General features: G+C 42.8%; 3 protein-coding genes across 3 annotated transcripts in view; 2 read left to right on the forward strand and 1 right to left on the reverse strand.

Annotated features, from left to right (window-relative positions):
• The first annotated feature begins 3,166 nt into the window (after positions 1 to 3,166).
• LOC129843700 (protein FAM3C-like) lies at positions 3,167 to 7,106 on the forward strand. Its single transcript, XM_055912310.1, has 9 exons — positions 3,167 to 3,405; positions 3,524 to 3,634; positions 3,743 to 3,772; positions 4,741 to 4,867; positions 5,107 to 5,165; positions 5,314 to 5,364; positions 5,650 to 5,734; positions 6,256 to 6,382; positions 6,655 to 7,106. Exons 1-9 carry the CDS (start codon positions 3,393 to 3,395, stop codon positions 6,739 to 6,741), a joined length of 690 nt encoding a protein of 229 aa, XP_055768285.1. The 5' UTR covers positions 3,167 to 3,392; the 3' UTR covers positions 6,742 to 7,106.
• Positions 7,107 to 8,075: 969 nt separating this feature from the next.
• On the forward strand, positions 8,076 to 16,318 carry LOC129843740 (actin-associated protein FAM107A-like). Its single transcript, XM_055912324.1, has 5 exons — positions 8,076 to 8,349; positions 12,624 to 12,681; positions 14,366 to 14,585; positions 14,670 to 14,826; positions 15,204 to 16,318. The coding sequence occupies exons 1-5, from the start codon at positions 8,326 to 8,328 to the stop codon at positions 15,318 to 15,320; spliced, it is 576 nt and encodes a 191-aa protein (XP_055768299.1). The 5' UTR covers positions 8,076 to 8,325; the 3' UTR covers positions 15,321 to 16,318.
• Positions 16,319 to 16,588: 270 nt separating this feature from the next.
• The window catches only part of camk1a (calcium/calmodulin-dependent protein kinase Ia), a 57,942-nt gene continuing 51,326 nt past the window's right edge, over positions 16,589 to 23,204 (reverse strand). Inside the window, exons 11-13 of the mRNA XM_055912314.1 lie at positions 23,083 to 23,170; positions 22,439 to 22,616; positions 16,589 to 18,906 (exon numbers count right to left, since the gene is read on the reverse strand). Coding sequence (XP_055768289.1) covers positions 18,815 to 18,906; positions 22,439 to 22,616; positions 23,083 to 23,170 — 358 coding nt within the window. The 3' untranslated portion in view covers positions 16,589 to 18,814. The remainder of the gene's footprint in view (positions 18,907 to 22,438; positions 22,617 to 23,082; positions 23,171 to 23,204) is intronic.

Consider the following 23,204-nt stretch of genomic DNA (forward strand, 5'->3'; position numbering starts at 1 on the left):
AAAAAAATATTTTGGTGTGTGTCAATTTCAACCACCCCATCTAACAATAAAATTATCCAGCCCATCTGGCATTTTCCAGAAGTGCCAGATGGCCAATCCGCCCCTGGACTTTGCCTACACAAGGCTTACAAGACAAATCAGGACTGCACTTAAATAGATGATCTTCATTTTCCCCGCACTCACTCTATTACTATGGAGCAATATATTTCTGTTGATTTCACTGCTTATGAAATGTTAATATTATATTATAAACATTTATTTCAGACAATTTTCCCCCCCAAATATTCCTACAATGTATGCAGCTGTTTCGTGGAATTTGTACTTTTCCCCATTCAAGAAACATGCAAAACACAATCATGCAATATACAATCTTGTCCTCTCGAACTTCCCTAAATAAGGCATTCCACCTCCTCCAATCAGAAAAGCCTTTCGTTTCCACGTAAACAGGTGAAAACCCCAACCAGGAAGTAAACAATAATGGCGATGACTTCAAGAAAAATTGTTTCTAATGTTTTAAAACTATTTCTTATTTTCTTTATTCAACAAACACTTTGTGAGAGACCCACCACTAGTTTATCTTTAATCCAGAAGTTATCGGAGGACGGGAATGGGATCCATATGAGAAGTGTCACCCCCACAAAGTCGTCAATTCAACAGGTGAAGTAATTGTAGCATATCCGTTGTCTGTCAATGTAATCGTTGTTGACAGTTGTACATATGCGCACACCTAGGCATTCGGTTAAATGGCAATCACATTTGTGACATTTCATTTCTCAAATTAAATTCATATCTTTGTCGTTCAATAGGCAAGACTGCACCCGGGGGTCATTGCAGCTGTGATATTCGTGACATTTGCTGCAGTTCTTGCTGCAGTTTTTATCATCAGAAAATACTGCTTTCCCCGCAGGTATTTGTGATATTGATATGGATCATCAATAGAGCTGTGTTGGCCTTTCTATTTTAGATCATTATAGATCTTAATATCATGAAAGACAACATCAAACATGTTGCCTACCTGGAGGTCCAGTATTCTGGATGTTGGCTGCATGTCAATATGAATGGAGCCTTTTTAAGGATTTATGATTGCCTTCATGAGGTTGTTCATGATGCTCATTTTATGTTATTTCATCAATTAGTAAACTTGCTTATCAGGTGTAGTGCCCAGGGTACTATCATAATGAACTGCTTAAGTCATAGTCTCAATAATAAATCATGTAAATGTTAAACAGTGTTTTCTTTTCAGCGAGGCCACATACAGGTACTCAGTGCTGAGGCGGATGGAGGCTGAGGGGTCAGGAGGGACTGAGGAGGACGGGCCCTACACGCTGGGGGAGGACTCTGATGAGGTTGGTGGACCTGGTCCTGTGTCTCTGTCATCCTCCTCGTCATTATAGTGGTGTATGGGTGAAGTTGCCCCAGGACGCTGATCTTGGGTCAGTTTTGCATTTTCCCTTTCGTTGGTTAAGGTTAGGATTGGGGGAAGAGAAGCTGATCCTAGATTTGCATCTTGGGGAAATATTACCCCTGAGCCACTATAGTCTACTCCAGAACAGCTGTCTTACTCAGGGGATGGAAAAAATAACATTTTAGAGACTACAAAAGTTTTGGCAACACCTAAGTTATACCATAGGCTATATGATAGTAATTTTACCTGCACGGACAGTACTTGGCTGCTAAACATTGGGACATGACAGGCCATTTATTTCATAGGTCTAGCCTACTATATATTTTTTCAGTGCTTGTGGGTGTTTTTGCTGTGATAAGAGATCTAGTTATGTCTTTCTTCTCTTTTCTCCCCTCCAACAGGATATGTTGGAGTGAATCATCACTCGGATGACACTGCTCTGCGCTCAGGTTAGCTGAGGTCGACTGTGAAGTGTGTGTGTGTGTGTGTGTGTGTGTGTGTGTGTGTGTGTGTGTGTGCATTCGCTAAGCTGTTACCTCTTCTTCTCCTTGCACCCCTTCCAGTCTACATGCACCCAAAATGGCTGGGCTCTTTTGCATTGACTAGTTACAACAGGGCTATTATCCACTGATGCTGGTTTTAATTCAGGGAATTGTTGTCATGACATGCATACCTTATTCTACACATCTGGACTGTTAATAATATGTTTAAATATACAACCGATACCAATGGCAAGCAGACCAGAAGAACCATTCTTCACAAGTATAGAAGCTGTGTCTGCACCGTGTACCGCAATCAAATCTTTCTATTTGTTACTGACTTCTTCAAGCACTGTTTCAGTTGTTGAGTATTGTTGTGTCATCTTTAAGTATTATTCACACATTTAATGTAAAGTATGTGATACTATGTTAACTTAACACAGCTGCCCAGGTTTTGTCTTTAAGACACAAGCTGTTGTGGTTACGTCCTTTAATTATTATAATTTTTTGTCATTTAGCAGAGTGAGTGAGTGCATACGTTTTTCGTTGTTTATTTTCTTCTTTATATTATATAAACATGTCGTATAAATGTATTTCCCCCTGAGCAAAAATGTGTATGTCAATCAATCAATCAATCAAATGTATTTATACAGCCCTTCTTACATCAGCTGATGTCACAAAGTGCTGTACAGAAACCCAGCCTAAAACCCCAAACAGCAACCAATGCAGGCGTATAAGCACGTGTTTGCCGTTCTGTGTTTAGTGTTTGCAGTTCTGTTTTTTGTTTGTCCTTCTGCATTTTGAAATTAAATAATGTACAGTACCGCTACTGTGAGTTTCTTCAGTGCTTATAAATAAAGAGACGCTCTGCTCATCTGGCATGAGTGACACGTCATTATCAACCACACCCCCACACCTGTGTATGCTAATCACATAAACCAATAATCCAAAGGGTAAATATGGAATCATGGAAGGGAGCGATTCCAGTAACATTAACGCCATCAGGCCAGTGCATGCCCTCTTGTCCGTTGGCCCATTTCCAATCACACTGCTGTGTTCTACGTTAGGTGTTTGATTTCAACACTAGAGGACAGTAAAGGTATGGCAAAAGTAAATAGAACTGCTAAAGCTGCCTTTCTCAGGTCTCATTGTGTTGTATTGTTTGATCAAAGCCAATATCCGTTGTCGTGTCCTCCTCGGTGTGGCCATCTTGTTTATATGGTGGGTGTGGACATATTACCATATCCTGGTTTCACAATGTACCTTACAGGAGTGTTGGCATTTACTCTATACTATAGGCTACAGGATAATCACTCTTGGTTCTCTATTGAGGTTGAACACTGCTGTAGATTTTACAGGATGACGGTGGAAGTGGGGACTGTTGCTTGAGCTATACAGCATGACAGAGGAGAGTACTTCAGGCTGTCAGGAAATACTTCAGGAATCTCTTCTTTCAGTGTAAAGATCTGCCAAAATACCAAGGATTTGTCTTCTAATTGGCTGTTGAGATGAGACCAAGAGGTGAGAGCTCTGTTTTTGCATGGTATGGGAATATTTTGAATAAGTTAAATGTGATTGAGTGTGGAATTTGCATTATCTCACGTATGTGTGGTTGTGTTGCTGTGGTTGTGGTTGCTAGACGTTGTGTATCCTGTTACTTTCCTCATCGTCATCATCGTTATGTGGGGAATTTATACCAACCCACCCTACATCCATCATAGAGCAAGGGTTATACAACAACATATCTTTGGTAAGATCACTCTTTCTCTATATCTATTTCTGTGTATCTCTTTTGCCCTCTACTTAATCGCTTTTTCCCTCAGTATAATATCACTGTGTTGTGTTTCTCTTATTTCAGGATCTCAAAGAGCAACTGTGGTCACTGCTGGTAAGTGTTTCAAGCATTTCCATTTCAGCTATTTCCCATCTATTTTAATAGTATCAATCAATCTTCATAGCTGAACATGCCGAATATTCAATACATGCCAAATGCTGAATACAGTAGAATTTGACCCTTTCTCCTAAGTAAAATATTCTGCGGGAGTAATTTATTATGAAGTAAATAGTTGAATTTCAAAGTGATACAGACAGTTCAGAAGTGTCTCTTATGATGTCTGAAGTTTTCTCTTTGTCCCTGATGCATGTATCAGCACCCTCAGTCGCCTATCAGTCAGTAATCTTTAGCTATTCACAGCCTCCTCCCTCACTTCTTGAAAGTAACCCAGTACTCTGTTTCATCAGATCTAGGAGTGTGATAGTGCTGGTTCTAAAGGAGAGAGACGTAGGAGGGGGGTCCTACATATGAATTATGTCTCTCATAAAATGATTTTCTTAACTTTGCATTAATTTAAACTTTGTATCACACGTTGTATCATGTGTAACACTTTGAATCACATCTGAAGAGGTTTCCGTCTACACACAGTACCAGTCAAAAGTTAATTTTTTACTATTTTCTACATTGTAGATATATTTTGACTACCTCATGAATCTGGGTGAGAGAATGTCAAGAGTGTGCAAAGCTGTCATCAAGGCAAAGGTTGGCTACTTTGAAGAATCTCAAATATGTTTGGATTTGTTTGCCACTTCTTTTGGTTACTACATGATTCCATATGTGTTATTTCATAGTTTTGATGTCTTCACTATTATTCTACAATGTAGAAAATAGTACAAATAAAGAAAAACCCTGGAACGAGGAGGTGTGTCCAAACTTTTGACTGGTACTGTAGGTTGCTTGACTGGCTGTATATGAGACTTATCATAAGGATGAGTGTTACAGCTTGATGAGTATGTTGTTTTCTCTGTTGGTTTGTAAATATATCATTTCAACACATATCTATCTGTGCCTGTGTTTGTCAGCTGTGCCCAAAATCTCCCATCCAAAATGCAGCCTTTCCAAAAACTGCCCTATCGATCATTTTGCATTTCAAATCAGGAGTGGAGCAGCGACTGTTGTGGGCCCCAAGATCTGCTTTGATGGTAACATGTACGTGTGTTCTTAACCAATTTACATTCATATTGTTAACAGAAATGGACTTATTAGCTAGTGAGTAGTGAGCAAGACAGGAATATTTGAATGCAGCCCACCCCTACTTTAAACGTGTCCCAAATTAAACGTGGATATTTTCACCAAACTTTTGCATGACACTTCAGCTATTGCACATGTGATTGCTACTCCAGCTCTCGTGTTTGCAGTCTTGTGACATGTGACTCTCATCTCCGTAGTGTTATGAGTGGTGTGATGAACAATGTGGGACCAGGCCTGAACCTAGTGCTGGTGAATGGTGAGCTCAGCTTCTCCTAACTTCACCACACATAAGCTGTGATGCACGTAGACACACTGCTATGGAGTGAATGATTGGATTGTGCAAAAGTGAAATGGGATCAGACATGCCTGACTCGTTATGCAATGTGCATCTCTTGTTTTCACAGGTGAAAATGGGAAGATCGAAAAATTTGACTACTTTGACATGTACTCTGGAGGTAAGAGCCGTTATAAGGATACAACATTCAAAAGGCACTCGCACATCTGAGCTATCTTTGTTGCAGGTGCATGGCAACAATTGAATAAGATACAGCGTGGGGGTATCACTGCTCTTTATTGAGCTTTACGTATCGGCCTCAAGGCCTTCGTCAGAGCTTTTTATTAGGATGCAAAAGCGACATGCATTCTATAATCTGATGGAAATGTAAAGATAGAAATTATCTTGTTTTTTCATCTAAACTACAGTTTTTGTTTTCTATTTTTCTTCTACTTTCTCCAAAAAGAATCAAAGGCCATCTTGGACTTCTTAAAGACGATTAAACCCGGAATGATTGTTCTGGTGGCATCTTTTGATGATGCAGCGACAAAGTAGGTTTAAATTAGTGGTGGGCAGTGGGCACCAATATCGATCATTTGATATGATATCGATATATCGTTTGATGTTAATATATGAGCAAGGCATATTGTGATATCGGTTTATCCTTCCTGTTAACCTACACTATAATGTAAAAAAAGCATAAATGGCTGTTCCTGTATGCACAAAACCCTCTCACAGACCTTCTCACAGGCTGTCTACTTAGTATTCGTAGCATGCCTGCTGAGTCATCACTCGGTAGATGGGCCTCCCATTGTATTCCGACTGGGTGGGTAGGTTAGGCTCCCAGAACATTCACACCTGGCCCAATGAGCAAACCGCAAACAGATGTCTGAACTTCCCAGAGCAGAGACAAACCGATATATTGTATCAAGATAAAAATGCAACTGATATAGATTTTCCATATCGGTGCCCATTTCTAGTTTAAATAAATTCAAACATTCATAAATCAATATTAATTTTACATCCTGTTTTCAAATTAGAACAGTCACTCTGACCCTCAATCTCTCCTCAGGATGACTGATGAAATCAGGAACATATTTGCGGGACTGGGAAGCAGCAGTATCAATGATGTCAAATTCAGAGACAGCTGGGTCTTTGCTGGAGGCGCTGGGACAGAACAGAAAAGCCCCTTTGAGAAGGTGAGAGAGCATTTGTAGCATCGACACTGTCTACTACAAATATCAAGATCAATCGATATAAAATCCCTATTCTGTCCAGCAACCTTTTTGCAATACTACTACACAATTGTACTGTCTATACTGTAATAGTATAGACAGTACATACTATATGTATAGTATATACTATAGTACTATAAGATCTCTCTACTTTTGTAATAAAGCAGATGGTATATAGTGTGACAGGTTCTTTGATGAAACTACAGTGTGATGATTTCCTATCTTCTATTGTTCAGCTGGCTGCCAATGATCAGAAGACCAATGTTTATGGAAACTGGCCAGAGATGGTGGAAATAGCCGGCTGCTTCCCCAGGAAGATCTGACTAGACATTCCATACAGACATCTCCGAGTATACTGATCTAGAATCATGTCCATCCTGTCCATGTATTGTTATTCATTATTATGTCAAAGGCTAAACAGATCCTGAATCGGCACTCATACTATATGAGACGTTTTATAAGTACAGGCCTTGATAGACGTCCTATGAAAATGGATCCGGACTGGCTTGATGATTGACAGATCAAACAAACCACTGTCAGGATCACTCAACAATAAGGAACAACTTCTCTGTTAAGACTGGGCATTCATTGTGTGTTTTTTCATGTCAGATTATTATGGTTACAGAATTTTTTGCAAAATAGAGGAGTTTCAAAGTATGTAAACAATAAAAAATACATTTTTAAGAAATTCGAGAGATTTATTGAATGTATTTGGGGAATGAGAGATGTTACAAATTAAATAATGAAGCTTGGGCTCCCTCTATAGGATTTTTATTGAACTACAGTTCATGAATTGTACTGTACATTTAGTATTGTCATAATCCCGGGCCTAACTTGAAATGTGCTGTCTTTTGTGTAGCATCATACTTTTCCCTGGAGAAATTACTTATCTCATTCACTTTTGTGTGTTTAGCGTGCTAGCACGACTATTTTGGAAGGGAGGCACCTCTCATTGGTTGACTAAATAGATGGCATTCCATCTCTACCTAATCTGTGTTGTTGGTGTTTTCCAGGACTCCCTAGCCTGGTTCCAGATCTGTTTGTGCTATAATGTGAATTCCTTGTCACTCCTTATCATGCCACACATGAGCATGTTTGGCGTGACAATGAAACAGACTGGCACCCAGGCTAAAGACTCCCTGGATAGCAGTGGCAATTGCTAGTGAGTGGATTACCTAGGTTAAATAGATAAATGAATGGTGTAGTGGCCAGCTAGACCTTCCTTGGCTGCACAGAGCACCAATACGCCCCCCATTACTGTATGCAAACCGGCTGCTCCGTCAACCTCAATTAACCTAATCTGCCCTGGACCCCCCTTAAGCTTTGGAGAGTGGCGAGTGGGGACCACCGGTTAACCATGAACAGGTGGTCAGGAGTTTTTTTTCTTTGATGTTATTCTTCTTAATTATCTCACCTCTACCTCCTTTTGTCTCTGTTTCTCTCTCTTTCTCACAAACCCCGACCCTCACTCTTCTCTCTCTCCTCAGTTCTCTCCTTTCTCTGCAATCTCTTACCCTCTCAACCAAAATATCAACCGCTCACTTCTCTTTCCTTCTCAAGCTTCTCCCCACCTAACCCTCTTTCTTACCCCTCTCTCTTTCTCTGGGCTCTCTTCCTCCCCCCACTCCTAAAGAGGCAGACCTCTGTTGCTCTCATTTGTTGACGGGCTTGGTGTGATGAACGGCTGGTGAATCCCCTAGATTTAATGCGCCCTCTCAGAAACTGGTGTCACGCATTAGACGAGGGTAGGGTTGTCAACTTGTCCTTGGTCCTGGGGGAGTGCATTCCTCCCCGCTCTCCTCTCCTTCACTAGAGACCAGCTCGAGTGAAACTCCAGAACAAGTGAAACTTCAGGAGCTGTACAGACTCACCTACTCTTGCCGAGGATCTCAGCTCATCCTGAGGCCATGGGAGTTACCCACGGAAAGAAAGTAAGTAACTATTATGTTTCCTTCCTCATTTCTTCACTTCTGATTTGACACGACGCTGGACTCTGACAAATCTCAGGTCACATGGTCAGCTTGCAGGGTGGTGCTGCAGGGACATGCATTATGTTAATAGACTGGCAATGTTAAACAACTATTCTAATTAACTTTGATGTGTCTGTAAGCCCAAAAAAGGTCTGAAGGTCTATGTCACTTGCGAGCTAGAAAACCTGAGGCAATTGTTTTTCAATTGTAATTCATGTTTTGAACCTCAACCAGATTGAAAGTTAATGTCTGTCTCTGAATGAACATCTTTCATCGAACTTGTTTCATAGAATAAAGAATTACAGAAATGTTCCCTCTTTGGCCAGAGTTGCTTCACTGGCTTTTTACAAACTTGTTAACCGTTCAAATGAGTCGTAGAAACCCACCGAGCACACACTGGATGAATCAATGAAATGACGTTCAACTAATGTGAAGTAAACGTTGAATTGACATCTGTGCCCAGTGGAACCTTCTGAAATATTCTGACAGCGATTGAAAGAGTGACAGTATGTTTCAAGCTTGGTGACAGTATGTTTCAAGCTTTGTAAGTAACCCAAAAGAAGTGTGTGTCTGTGTGAAACAACACGTAGACTAGACCCGGTAAGAGCAGCATGTTTACCACAGAGCGAAGGTCCTGCTGTTGTGTCACAATAATGGTCGACGCACAACATCTTCTCCCAGAGATTAGCCAATAAGTGGCAATACCACCTCATTATCTAAAGAGCATTGAACCAACGGAGATGCCATTACTACAGCTCAACCAGATGTACACACACACGCACTCTCCTCGTATTCATTAGCAGGGTTTGGGTCAATTCCCTTTGAACAGTGACGCTATTGCTAAACCTCAACAAGATTTATTTAGATGACATCATTTTAGTATTACCTTCACTGAACTCTTACAATACTACAGCTCAACAATATTATAAACTATTCTCCTGTTAGGGATGGATCCAAATGGACAGAATGGGTACATGGAGGAAAATCGGTTAGGGTCATGCTTTTTCAATTTCAGAAAATGGCAAAAAGCACAGGCCTACCCCTTGTTAGCTTAAGATTTTTAAGAAAATAAAACAGATCTGATTATATAAAGTGATCTATAACAGCGATTTGGTCCGTGATGCTTTATGCTAGAAACAAGCTGTAAAATACCAGGGAAGACTTGACTCGGTTGCATATGGGGATATCATTCTTTCCTTTCTTTGACATTCAGAGGCTGAGCTACAGACAGCTTCTAGGGAAACACTTCTTGACCTTCTCTCATTGGGTTAAGCCAAGAGTAGACGGCAGTTAAAGCTTACATTTTTCTGCATTTGGCAGTTGAAGCTTACATTTTTCTGCATCGGTAGGCCTACTGTCTGGGGTGGAAAGGTAGGCCTAACTTTTGAAAGTACCATGCTCAGATTCCTAATGACGTCTCAGATTGAATTATTTCCAAACAGGGACAGTTTCTGTGGCAATTTTGATTTGGCATTGGGAAATAGGCCTATGGAAATTTTATTTTTATTTTATTTTACCGTTATTTTACCAGGTAAGTTGACTGAGAACACATTCTCATTTGCAGAAACGACCTGGGGAATAGTTACAGGGGAGAGGAGGGGGATGAATGAGCCAATTGTAAACTGGGGATTATTAGGTGACCATGATGGTTTGAGGGCCAGTTTGGGAATTTAGCCAGGACACCGGGGTTAACACCCCTACTCTTACGATAAGTGCCATGGGATCTTTAATGACCTGAGAGTCAGGACACCCGTTTAACGTCCCATCCGAAAGACGGCACCCTACACATGAAATGAGGGTAAATGGTAAGGATGTTTTGTTTTAATTATTATTTTGGGTATAGGGGATGGTCACTTCTTTTTTTTCTTCAAGCGCTCAGGGAGGGTTGAGGTCAAAATATATTTTGCTGAAGGGAGGGCCATCCGTTTTCATTTCAGAGGTCCGATTTTCTCCATGTAACCTTTTATAATGAATCAAATTCACTCCCTAAGTCAATAGCTGATCATGTTAGTATCTGGGTTGGGCGGTCAATACCATTTCAATTTAGTCATTTGTAGTGGTGGATCAGGACAAAATGACAAAGAAGCTTAAAATACCAGTACACTTACCAGTACACCACTGCCAATAGGTAGACTGAGTTGCTGTGTATAAAGTTAGCCAGCCCCTTTAATATTTAATGAAAACCTGCTTTTGCGACATACATTTTTTTCTTTTCAATTAATGATATATATACCCATTGATTTATTTTTCTGAGTATAACTTATAGATGCCTCATGAGCTTACATTCAATTGTCGTACCCCATCAGAACCCAAAATATGAGCGTTAGAGTGTGATTGAAAGGCAATGTTCCCGCATTAGCATTTACAGTAAACAAGGCATATTTCAGCTCAATCTGAAATTACCTTTACGTTTCCAGCACACAATCTGTAACACTTCAGTGATACAGACTGAGTAGAGCCCATAGTCAAAACTATAATGTTGATATCATGGATGGACAGTCCTTGTATCCATAGCTCTGTCCATACGTTTTTAGAGTGGTTACATTTCTCCAGCTCCATCTCTCCGCTGTTTACCACATCAGTGGTGGTGAGGCATTATCATTGTTTGAAATGCAGATTTCCTTTCTTTGAACTATTGGTATGCTGGCCTTTGAAGGGGCAAAGATCCTCCAAACTCAGGCCATAAGAGATGCTGTCTGGCTGACCTCCACCCCAGGCAACATATGTACATGTAGACGATTGCAATGAACCACCAGATTATGTTTAGCTTTCATTTAAAACAAAGTTGGACTTGCTTTTAATCTGTTGTAGCAGTATGTCCAGTAGAAGGATTTAATCTGAAATACACTCAGTGGCCAGTTCACGAAAATGGTTTGCTCCTACAGACAGTCACGTGGCAGTGGCTTGCTATATAAAGCAGACAGACAGGCATCAAGGCATTCAGTTACTGTTCGATTGAACGTTAGAATGGGCAAAACGAGTGACTGAAGCGACTTTGAGCGTGGTATGCTCATCGGTGCCAGGCACAACGGTTCCAGTATCTCAGAAACGGCCGGCCTTCTGGGCTTTTCACACACTACAGTGTCTAGGGTTTACCGAGAATGGAGCGACAAACAAAAAACATCCAGTCAGCGGCAGTCCTGTGGGCGAAAACAGTTTGTTAATGAGAGGTCGAAGGAGAATGGCAAGAATTGTGCAAGCTAACAGGCGGGCCACTAACAGTAAAGTAACAGTTCAGTACAACAGCGCTGTGCAGAAGGGCATCTCGGAACACAAGTCCTTGTCGTCCTTATCACAGATGGGCTATTGCAGCAGACGACCACACCGGGTTCCACTCCTATCAGCTAAAAACAAGAAGAAGCGTCTCCAATGGGCACGGTATCACCAAACAACGCCTGGTCCGACGAATCCCGATTCATGTTGCGTCATGTTGATGGCAGAGTCGGGATTTGGTGTAAGCAGCATGAGTCCATGACCACATCCTGCCTGGTGTTAATGGTACAGGTTGGTGGCAGTGGTGTAATGGTGTGGGGAATGTTTTCCTGGCAAACGTTAGGTCCCTTGATACCAATTGAGTAATGTTTCCATGCCCTGAAGAATTCAGGCTGTTCTGGAGGCAAATGGGGTTCTGACCCAGTACTACATGGTTTTGCCCTAATAAACTGGCCACTGATTGTATATTGCTCCTCTAAACAAGGCTTCATATTGTATTGAAAAAAATAATTGTATTGAACATTATTGCCAGTAACTAAGGCCTGTTGTTTGTGGTTTTGTCAGTAATGAGGTGGATGGCAGGCCTCCACAAGGGCCTCTTCTCTCGGTTCACTGGTCATCTGGGTCTGTAGCTGCCCCTTCACGTCCCAAGGGCCTCTCCTCTCGGTTCACTGGTCATCTGGGTCTGTAGCTGCCCCTTCACGTCTGGTCTAACACAAACAACAAAGGACCATTGTTGAGCTGATTGTCCATTGGGACATTCAAAATGAGTAGGCTGTGATCACCTTATGAAAGACATCCTCGAAATTAGACCATTCAAAATGTTTGTGAAAAACATGGTATTACAGGGAGAGAGAGAGAGATAGAGGGGGGAAGGAGATGGGGGGAGAGGACGAAGGAGAGAGGGGGGAGGGGGGGACGGCTGGGAACGACATTACTGTGATACATGCTACTGTATTCTTTGGTCTGACTGTTTCTCTGACAGTTTCTCATGTGGTTGATTGTGTTGTATCTGTTGACAGAGTGAACACCACCTCCAAATCTCTCCCACCAGAAGTAGAACACCTCTGAAGGGAACAGGTGAGAACAATCTGTTATCCGATTAGAGTAGAAGAAGAATAGATCACTTAACATCTACCTGTATTGTCATTGGACAATGAAGATGTAGGGCAGTTGTCCCAGACACAGATTAAATCTAGTCCTGGACAGAAAAAGCAGGCTCAATGGAGAATCTCCATTGAAAGGCCTTCCTAGTCCGGGACTATACGTAATCTGTGTCCGGGACACCAGCCTGTAGTGTCTGTCTACCATGAGGCGTGTGGAGGTGCTTTGTGATACTGTAAATCCCCAACCATATTGTGATGGGTGTAATTATGTAAATAGGTCCGGCGGTTGGCTTCTAGTGAGGAGATTTAAACAGGGCGGGGCTTGAGCCCCTGGATAATCCAACCTAGAGGGCAAGGCACGGAGCAGAGAGGGGAGATAGAGGGGAGATAGAGGGACAGTGGAGAGAGTGGAGGGATCAAAGTCACAAAGCGAAGGGGAGGGGAGGGAAGGGAGAGAGGGTAGAGGAGGGAGAGGGAGAAATGGTAGAGGGAGAGAGGAGAGGAGGAAGAAGAGAGGAGAGGAGGAGGGAAAGAGGAGATGATGTATGGAGAGAGAGGGGGCAGTAGCGAGGCTACAGGACAACCTGAGCGATCATGTGACTGACTGGCAGCTAGAGGTGTGGCCAGGGCTGGAGGCGGGGCTGAGGTGGAATGGAGACAGAGGTGTTAGGGTAGTGGAGCAGGGAGTGGCTGTGGAGGTAGGCTCCCAGACCCAGCCCAGCTCTGGTCAGACCTCTGGATTCATAGTGCCAGTGATAGCTTTGCTAGCTTACTTATCACTAGCTGGGCCCTGGGCTCCATAGAAGAGATGGATACTAGCAGTGTCATCCCAAACAGAACACCAGGGAGGCAGAGAGAGGGACTGATCAAGTCAGGTAAGGGACCTATAGATAAATTCACAGTGAGAGAAACAGCTGCAGAAAGAGTAGCTTTTCATAGGAACTGATTGATGATTGGTGTAAAAAGGGCATCATGGGTTTGTGAGTACATCATTCATTTATACATAAATGAATGAATGATTTGCTATTGGGTTGATGGGTGTTGATGATCATGAATCAATCCCTCTGGAAAATCACGGAGGCAAACTTTGTATTTATGCAAACACTTTGTAAATATAGTCCTTGGAGTTTGATAGTGAAATGTATAACCACAACATGTGCACAATGAGGTCGTGCAATAGGACACCTGTTGTTCTATGTAGTTCTGATATGGAGATAGCTAATGCCCTAACATGGTCCTAGATCTGTTTGTGCTGTACAGCCAACTCCTATGATGTTTCCCATTTCTATAACCATAGGAGTTGGCAAGACAGCACAAACAGAACTGGGTCTAGGCTACTAATGGATCACTGTTGCCCATGCCAAGGAATAGAACATAAGCTTAACACACCATAACGGACCTCTCTCCCATAACAAACAACTGTGGTGCTATAAACAGAACAGAATGACCTGTTTAGCTGATTCTGCTGCTATGATGCAACTGGAGTGTGTCTGGCCAGCAGAAAAGGGACATGATTTTAGTTGTGTAATGCTACTAAGTGATGTAACCTCTGTCATAATTTCTGCTCCTGTCTAATACGAGGCTTACGGACATGTTTTCAAAAACGAGGATGGGAGCTCAGGCAAAACATTCAAGTTGACATTGTCTCTGTCCCCCAGCCTCAGCCCACGCTGGCCTGCTGTCGGAACAGGATGGAGCGCAGGGTCAACGTGCAAAGGACCAAGAGCAGGGGAAATCAGGTGGATCACCACCTCAGCCAGAGAGTCAGGAAGAGGAGGGCAGAGATTTTATCATCCAGACCAAGAAGCGCCTCAACCTGGTCAGCGTCTCCAAGAGCCACCAGGAGCTCCACCGGGAGTTAAGGATGACACACAAGAGGTAGGGCTTGCACAGGGTAACCCAAGCATGCCCGCTGCACATAGCTGCAAGCACGTTTCAACAGTCCTATTTGTTCTCTGTCAGAGGTCCCTGTCTGGAGGTGAAGCCGGAGCTCCAGCGTGTTCTGGAACAGAGGAACTGGGAACAGGGGCTGAAACAGAGGAGAGAGGCAGAGGAGGAGAAGAAGAACCGGTCTCCTCTCCAACAGGAACTGCTCAAGAGGCACCAGAGGCTGGGGGAGGTTGGTATGCTTCATGTCAACGTTGGGGAGACTGCCTTCGCGGTAAACGCTGCGCATGTCGGCAAATTTTGACGCGGAGCTTCCACAATACTCTGCCGATTACGGCTTGAATCCAGCCCCTTGCTTTTGCGTCTGTCTGACTTGTCAAAGTTGACATGTTTCGCACTGCACACAGATTCACTCATGCATTACTAGCTCATTTACATACAATGCTCATTATTAAAATGTATGATGGAGTCAAAGTAGACATGACTTATTCAGTTCCTGCGAACTTTACATACTGTGTCCTGTTGGGTTGAAACTTGTACGTACACATAGCATGCAGTCCTATCTACTTCTGTATTCAATGACTGTCAGTGTCCATCTGTTCCCTGCAGCTGGAGAGGGAGCTAAAGGCACAGCAGGAGGGCCTGCAGAGTTCCCCAGAGTTCGTCAGAGTTAAAGAGAGCCTGAGACGCACCACCATACTGGATGTGGGAGAGAAGGTAGTTTAAAAGGACTGGCAGGAAGACGCGTAACGTATGGTTAGAGTGGCGTGGGGTTGTTTTAGCGTCTGCATGAGGTAAGGATAGGATGGTGTGGATACATGACTACATGGAGGTGAAGGAAGACTGTGTGACATTGAGCTATTCGATTGGGTTGACAGTTGTTGGGATAGTATGCTTGGCATAGTTCAGCTGCGTGGGAGTACAGATGGATGCACGCATGGTGCAGGTTGGTACCTGAACATGTCCTCGGCCACACGTCTTCTCTGAAAGAGCCTGTTGCCTGAAGGTAACCACCCTTTGTCCAATTGGCCTTTTGAAGAACATCTTTATTTGTTCCAATTAGGGATCGACTCCCTGCTAGCCTGGTCCCAGATCTGTTTGTTGTCTTGCCAACTCAATATTATCTTCCATGACAACGACCATAAGATCTGGCAATACAGCACAAACAGATCTGGGACGTGGCTGGCCCCTCCCATCCTCTGAGAGACTTGACGTTAGATTAGTCATTTGTCTCTCATGCCAACCACCTCTGACATGGAGAGAGCACCCCTTTAACCAGGGCTCTTACTGAGTTACATACAATGAGTGAATGTAACGTTTTTAATTTCATGCCTATATAGTGTTCACATTGTGATTGTATTCGTGGAATATGTTGATGTACTGTATCAGTAGATGTATTTGTAAAATAATATTACATTTCCTATTTGTTTATAAGTTTACAGTATTTTTTACCTGTCGTAAATGTTCCGAGTCATTTTATATTATTAGCAGTTTAACAAGTGGTCTAAGACTGTTATTTCTTAAATAATGGTTCTGTCCTGTCTTTCCCTGAGCCTCTCACGCACACATTCTGTATGCAAATCAACAGAACACACATAATTCACCTAGTGACAACAGTGAATAATAATGTTTAACACTTTGGATGACAGTGTCCTTGGAAACGTTTACTTTGTCATAAATAAAAAGGAAAATAAACATTAATAAAGTGCATTTGATATTTTATCTGGACACAAGCATAAGACAGCGTCCTGTGTACCATACGTCCTGTATTATCCACACTCAGGTACAGTATATACTGCCCCATCAGATGGTCAGAATAGAACGCATGTACTGTATTACTGATGGTATTATTATAACATACCATAACCCTCACCGTTCAAGTAAAAAAAAATGCTTTTTTAATGAAAGTGTAGTCTCTACCTGTTTGTCGTCTAATTTACGTGATCCTGACAGATTTTTTTTTTTAAATGACAGTAAAATGACAGTACACACAATGCATAGACAAGGAAGTTTAATTTCATTTCCTGCGATCATATCTCCTCCGATGGTACAAATCATTATCTCCTTTCATACATGTTGATCAATAACCCATGATGCATTGCATCCATACATTAGTAGCTCAAAACAGCTTTTACAAAAAAGGATATACAATATATATACTTATATATAATATACACGTGTTTCTTTATGCATTTAAATGTTTGTCATGAGTCAAATAAATCTGTTTATTTTTTTAACAAATCGGAACCAAGGGGAAACAAAACCAAGGAAAGGTTCAACAGAAGGTCTATACGAAATAAATGAACACAGGTTATTAGGTTAATAAAGTCATCAACAGCAACTACACCAAACATTTAACATGAAGCCCTTCACACATGGTTTGCATATTTTCCACTCTGCAGTCAGTCAGTCACTTATAAAGCCAGAATGATTGCCTTCTATGACTGGCCAACATCTTTTGACCAATTATAACCTCATGAAGTCACTGCTAAGGACCAAACACAGGTCCCCATTGGCCTAAACCAGGTCCAACTATAAGGTTTTGGCTAGCAGTACCTCTGATTCAACTAAACAATAAGGATTTGGTATCCAATCTGAACAGCCGTTTGGCATGAACAAAACAGATTATAATAGGCTTCCCCAGTTGGCTTTCCATCGTCAGCCTTACTGATGTGTTGAAACCGTAATCATATCAAGTAACACTGTACTTTGAGATTTTTAATCAGACTGCATTCTGTCTTGTCATTGCCGTTAGAGAACTGGTTTCTCGTTCCACTCCTAAGCAAACGCTCAAAGTATTTGAAATATTTGAAATAGTATTTTAACTCAAGTCTGTCGTGTTCACGCAACATGTTTTATGTTACAATCGAAACGGTTACACAGTACCAGGGCAAGAGAGGGGTCAGGGACTATTCAGTATGTTGAGACAAACTACAAAACCTTCAGTGGACAAAACAAATAGACTCCCACAACGACTTATAGAACATCCTAGAGTTGTCATTTAAACTAAATCAACATGGTTACCAGGGAAATGGTGCCAGTGTGCCACTGGGGTAGAGATATGACCATCATATGGACAATGCAGAGGTTAAGGTAAAGTTACAGTTCAGACTGTGCAGCACGTACGTACGCTGTCAACAACAGAACATCCGACTGGTGATTCTCACTTCACATTATATAGTTTTCAGAATTACATTATATATTTTGTTGATCAGGACAACAGAGTAGTAATAATAATCATACACGTGTTTTTTTTTAAAATATTTATATGTGGATCATCATTCATGTAAACATATTAGAACCAAGTCATGCAGACGGTAGACCGATACTTCTTTCACAAGAGAGAGGTGCACAGTACAGAGCAGACAGTGAACACACACACTGAGATCCCTCCCACCACGAAGGATAGGGGTGTAAAATCGGCGGCACGTTTAAATGATCATAACATTTAGGGACCTTTGCGGCTAGAGGTGTCATGCATACAACTGACTTGATTCCTTATCAAGTGGAGTTTATTTGCAAACTACTCCTAACTGAAATGGTCTCAACATCAAACCATGTGCCCCAACTCACATGTTAAGTGGGTGTGGTTACTATGGACATGCCCATTGGCTGAGAGGGTGTATAGGATTAATCTGATAGGCTATGCAGTCCGTTTGTTGTCATAGGGATCTCAGTGTGAACCTCTGGTAACAGAACAGCCATAAGATTTTTTTTTTTTTTAAGTCTCCCTTTTATATCCACACATTTCACATTTTATCATCCAACCGAAGCATGCAGATGCCTCGAACCAGAAGCGCTTTTTACGACCCCAGTCTGAACCAGAATACAGAGTCAATCCAGAGTCCTGCAGTCAACTCACTCATAAACTCTGAAGTGTTTCTCATGGGGATGGAAGCATCAAAACTGAAACACAGGTAAGATACGGATGATTCATGATCCAAGTGGAACAATCGAAGAAGAAAAATAAACATTACAATGGAAAGAAGAAAGTAGTAGTGGTTTGAATGTTGATGATGATGAACTGGTATTGGCTTCAGTGATACGGAAACAAATGGTCTTTCGTGCCTGGAAACGCTGCCTGAATGGTTGTGTCCCTCTAGTGGACACAGCATGTCATAACATCACTCTGCATTCATGGCCAGACTGGGCCGGCTCTGGGTGGCTCCATAGAAACATACATATCCCCATGGCGACAGGGGGGCGGGGTCTGTGGCTACTCAGACACGACTTGCTGGCCTGCAGCAGTAGGTGCAACTCCTCAGACTGTCCCGGTCGGCACTGCCTTCTGCACTCCCGCGCCTCTGCGACACTGGAGAGGAGAGGAGAGCTTGATGACAGGGACAGTACTCCACAGTGCTGTACTAGAGTCACAGGAGGTTGGTGGCACCTTCATTGGGGAGGACGGGCCTGTGGTAATGACTGGAGTGGAATCAGTGGAATGGTATCAAATACATTAAACACATGGTTTCCAGGTGTTTGATGCCATTCCATTTGCTCTGCGCCAGCCATTATTATGAACCTTTCTTCCCTCAGCAGCCTCCTGTGACTAGAGTACTGTACTACTAGAGTACCAATAGAGTACTGTACACAACACTGTACTTGCTCAGAGGCTCCACAGTACTGGCGGCTATGTGAGATTTTTAATTTTTTATTTTTTATTTCACCTTTATTTAACCAGGTAGGCCAGTTGAGAACAAGTTCTCATTTACACCTGCGACCTGGCCAAGATAAAGCAAAGCAGTGCGACACAAACAACAACACAGAGTTACACATGAACAAACGTACAGTCAATAACACAATAGAAAAAAATCGATATACAGTGTGTGCAAATGAGGTAAGATTAGGGAGGTAAGGTAATAAATAGGCCATAGTGGCAAAGTAATTACAATTTAGCAAATAAACACCGGAGTGATAGATGTGCAGAAGATGAATGTGCAAGTAGAGATACTGGGGTGCAAAGCAGCAAAAAAAAAAGAACAATATGGGGATGAGGTAGTTGGATGGGCTATTTACAGATGGGCTATGTACAGGTGCAATGATCTGTGAGCTGCTCTGACAGCTGATGCTTAAAGTTAGTGAGGGAGATATGAGTCTCCAGCTTCAGTGATATTTGCAATTCATTCCAGTCATTGGCAGCAGAGAACTGGAAGGAAAGGTGGCCAAAGGAGGAATTGGCTTTGGGGGTGACCAGTGAAATAAACCTGCTGGAGCGCGTGCTACAGGGTGGGTGCTGCAATGGTGACCAGTGAGCTGAGATAAGGCGTGGCTTTATCTAGCAAAGGCTTAATGTGAGTCTGGAAGGAGAGTTTACAGTCTAACCAGACACCTAGGTATTTGTAGTTGTCCACATATTCAGAACCGTCCAGAGTAGTGATGCTGGACGTGCGAGCAGGTGCGGGCAGCGATTGGTTGAAGAGCATGCATTTAGTTTTACTAGCATTTAAGAGAAGTTGGGAGGCCACGGAAGGAGAGTTGTATGACATTGAAGCTCGTCTGGAGGTTAGTTAACACAATGTCCAAAGAAGGGCCAGACGTATACAGAATGGTGTCGTCTGCGTAGAGGTGGATCACCAGCAGCAAGAGCGACATCATTGATGTATACAGAGAAGAGAGTCGACCCGAGAATTGAACCCTCCGGACAACAGGCCCTCCAATTTGACACACTGAACTCTGTCTGAGAAGTAGTTGGTGAACCAGAAGACGCAGTCATTTGAGAAACCAAGGCTGTTGAGTCTGCCGATAAGAATGTGGTGATTGACAGAGTCGAAAGCCTTGGCCAGGTCGATGAATATGGCTGCACAGCATTGTCTTTTATCGATGGCGGTTATGATATCGTTTAGGACCTTGATTGTGGCTGAGGTGCACCCATGACTAGCTCGGAAACCAGATTGCATAGCGGAGAAGGTAAGGTGGGTTTCGAGATGGTCAGTGATCTGTTTGTTAACTTGGCTCTCGAAGACCTTAGAAAGGCAGGGTAGGATAGATATAGGTCTGTAACAGTTTGGTTCTAGAGTGTTTCCACCTTTGAAGTGGGGGAAGATCGCGGCAGCTTTCCAATACTTGGGAATCTCAGACGATACGAAAGAGAGGTTGAACAGGCTAGTAATACGGGTTGCAACAATTGAGGCGGATCATTTTAGAAAGAGAGGGTCCAGATTGTCTAGCCCGGCTGATTTGTAGGGGTCCAGATTATGCAACTCTTTCAGAACATCAGCTATCTGGATTTTGCTGAAGGAGAGATGAGGGAGGCTTGGACAAGTTGCTGTGGGGGGTGCAGGACTGTTGTAGTGGTAGCCAGGTGGAAAGCATAGACAGCTGTAGAAAAATGCTTATTGAAATTCTCAATTATCGTGGATTTATCGGTGGTGACACTGTTTCCTAGCCTCAGTGCAGGGGGCAGCTGGGAGAAGGTGCTCTTATTCTCCATTGACTTTAGTGTCCCAGAACCTTTTGGACTTTGTGCTACAGGGTGCAAATTTCTGTTTGAAAAAGCTAGTCTTTGTTTTCCTAACTGCCTGTGTATATTGGTTCCTAACTTCCCTGACAAGTTGCATATCGCGGGGGCTATTTGATGCCAATGCAGTATGCCACAGGATGTTTTTGTGCTGGTCAAGGGCAGTCAGGTCTGGAGTGAACCAAGGGCTATATCAGTACCTGTTTTTTTTTGTTTTTTTGAATGGGGCATGCTTACTTAAGATGGTGAAGAAAGCACTCTTTAAGAATAACCAGGCATCCTCTACTGACGGAATGAGGTCAATATCCTTCCAGGATACCCCGGCCAGGGGGTATTAGAAAGGCCTGCTCGCTGAAGTGTTTTAGGGAGCGTTTGACAGTGATGAAGGGTGGTTGTTTGACCGCAGACCCATTACGGACGCAGGCAATGAGGCAGTGATCGCTGAGATGCTGGTTGAAGACAACAGAGGTGTATTTAGAGGGCAGTTTGGTCAGGATGATATCTATGAGGGTGCCCATAGTTACAGATTTGGGGTTGTACCTGGTAGGTTCATTGATAATTTGTGTGAGATTGAGGGCATCTAGCTTAGATTGTAGGAAGGCTGGGGTGTTAAGCATGTCCCAGTTTAGGTCACCTATCAGTACGAGCTCTGAAGATAGATGGGGGGCAATCAATTCACATATGGTGTCCAGGGTACAGCTGTGGGCTGAGGGGGGTCTATAACAAGCGGCAATGGTGAGAGACTTGTTTCTGGAAAGGTGGATTTTTTATAAGCTCGAATTGTTTGGGTACAGACCTGGATAGTAAGACAGAACTCTGCAGGCTCTCTGCAGTAGATTGCAACTCCGCCCAATTTGGCAGTTCTATCTTGTCGGGAAATGTTATAGTTAGGGATGGAAAATTCTGGATTTTTGGTGGCCTTCCTAAGCCAGGATTCAGACACGTCTAGGACATCCGAGTTGGCGGAGTGTGCTAAAGCAGTGAATAAAACAAACTTAGGGAGGAGGCTTCTCATGTTAACATGCATGAAACGAAGGCTTTTATGGTTACAGAAATCAACAAACGAGGGCACCTGTGGAATGGGAGTGGAGCTAGGCGCTGCAAGGCCTGGATTAAACTCTACATCACCAGAAGAACAGAGGAGGAGTAGGATAAGGGTACGGCTAAAGGCTATAAGAACTGGTCGTCTAGTGCGTTCGGAACAGAGAGTAAAAGGAGCAGGTTTCTGGGCACGGAAGAATAGATTCAAATAGATAGAATAGATAGAAAGAGTGAGAGTCTGAGTGAGAGAGAGAGAGAGAGAGAGAGAGAGAGAGAGAGAGAGAGAGAGAGAGAGAGAGAGGTGTCTGGCTGAGTGGGGGACAGGCTCAGTGTTTGTCTCACTTACAGCTCTCCTCCTCTACCCCCGGTCCCTCTTCTTCCTCCTCCTCCTCATCCTCCTCCTGCAGCAGGAGTGCTTGGGCGTGACAGGGGCTGGTGGGGGTGATCTGGCTGGGGCCCTCTAGGCTGGTACCCAGCTGCAGTCTCCGCATGTGTCTCACCACCGCTGTGGCGTTGAACGCTTGCTATATGGGGGGAAAGGGAGGGGAAAGGGGGGAGATGGGAGAGGGGAAAAGAGAGAAAAGGGTAGAGCAAAAGAAAGGGGAGAGAGAGAGAGAGAGAGAGAGAGAGAGAGAGAGAGAGAGAGAGAGAGAGAGAGAGAGAGAGAGAGAGAGATTTGAAATGTCTTTATTCTTTTGGAACTTCTGTGAGTGTAATGTTCACTGTTCCTTTTTATTTTTTATTTCACTTTTGTTTATTATCTACTTCACTTGCATTGGCAATATTAACATGTTTCCCAATGCCAATAAAGCCCTTAAATGGAATTGAAATTGAATTGAGAGAGAGCTGAAGGTGAGAAATGCACAGTGATTTATCCAACCACCATAAAAAACCTAGGAACCATATAAAGTAGAGAGAGGACAGAGAGAGATAAACTAATAAAAAGCGTAAGAACATGAGTTATCAAAGCTGTGATTTTGAGCCACTGACCTTCCATTTACTTTTAGCAAAGTTCTTCTTGATCTGAGCACTGACAGACTCATGGATGTTTTTATCAAGAGCTGTGTCTCCACAGATCCTGAAAACCAGAAAAGAGAAAGATGAGAGCAGGG

This window comes from Salvelinus fontinalis, chromosome 3 (genome assembly GCF_029448725.1).
Source record: "Salvelinus fontinalis isolate EN_2023a chromosome 3, ASM2944872v1, whole genome shotgun sequence".
NCBI lineage: Eukaryota > Metazoa > Chordata > Actinopteri > Salmoniformes > Salmonidae > Salvelinus > Salvelinus fontinalis.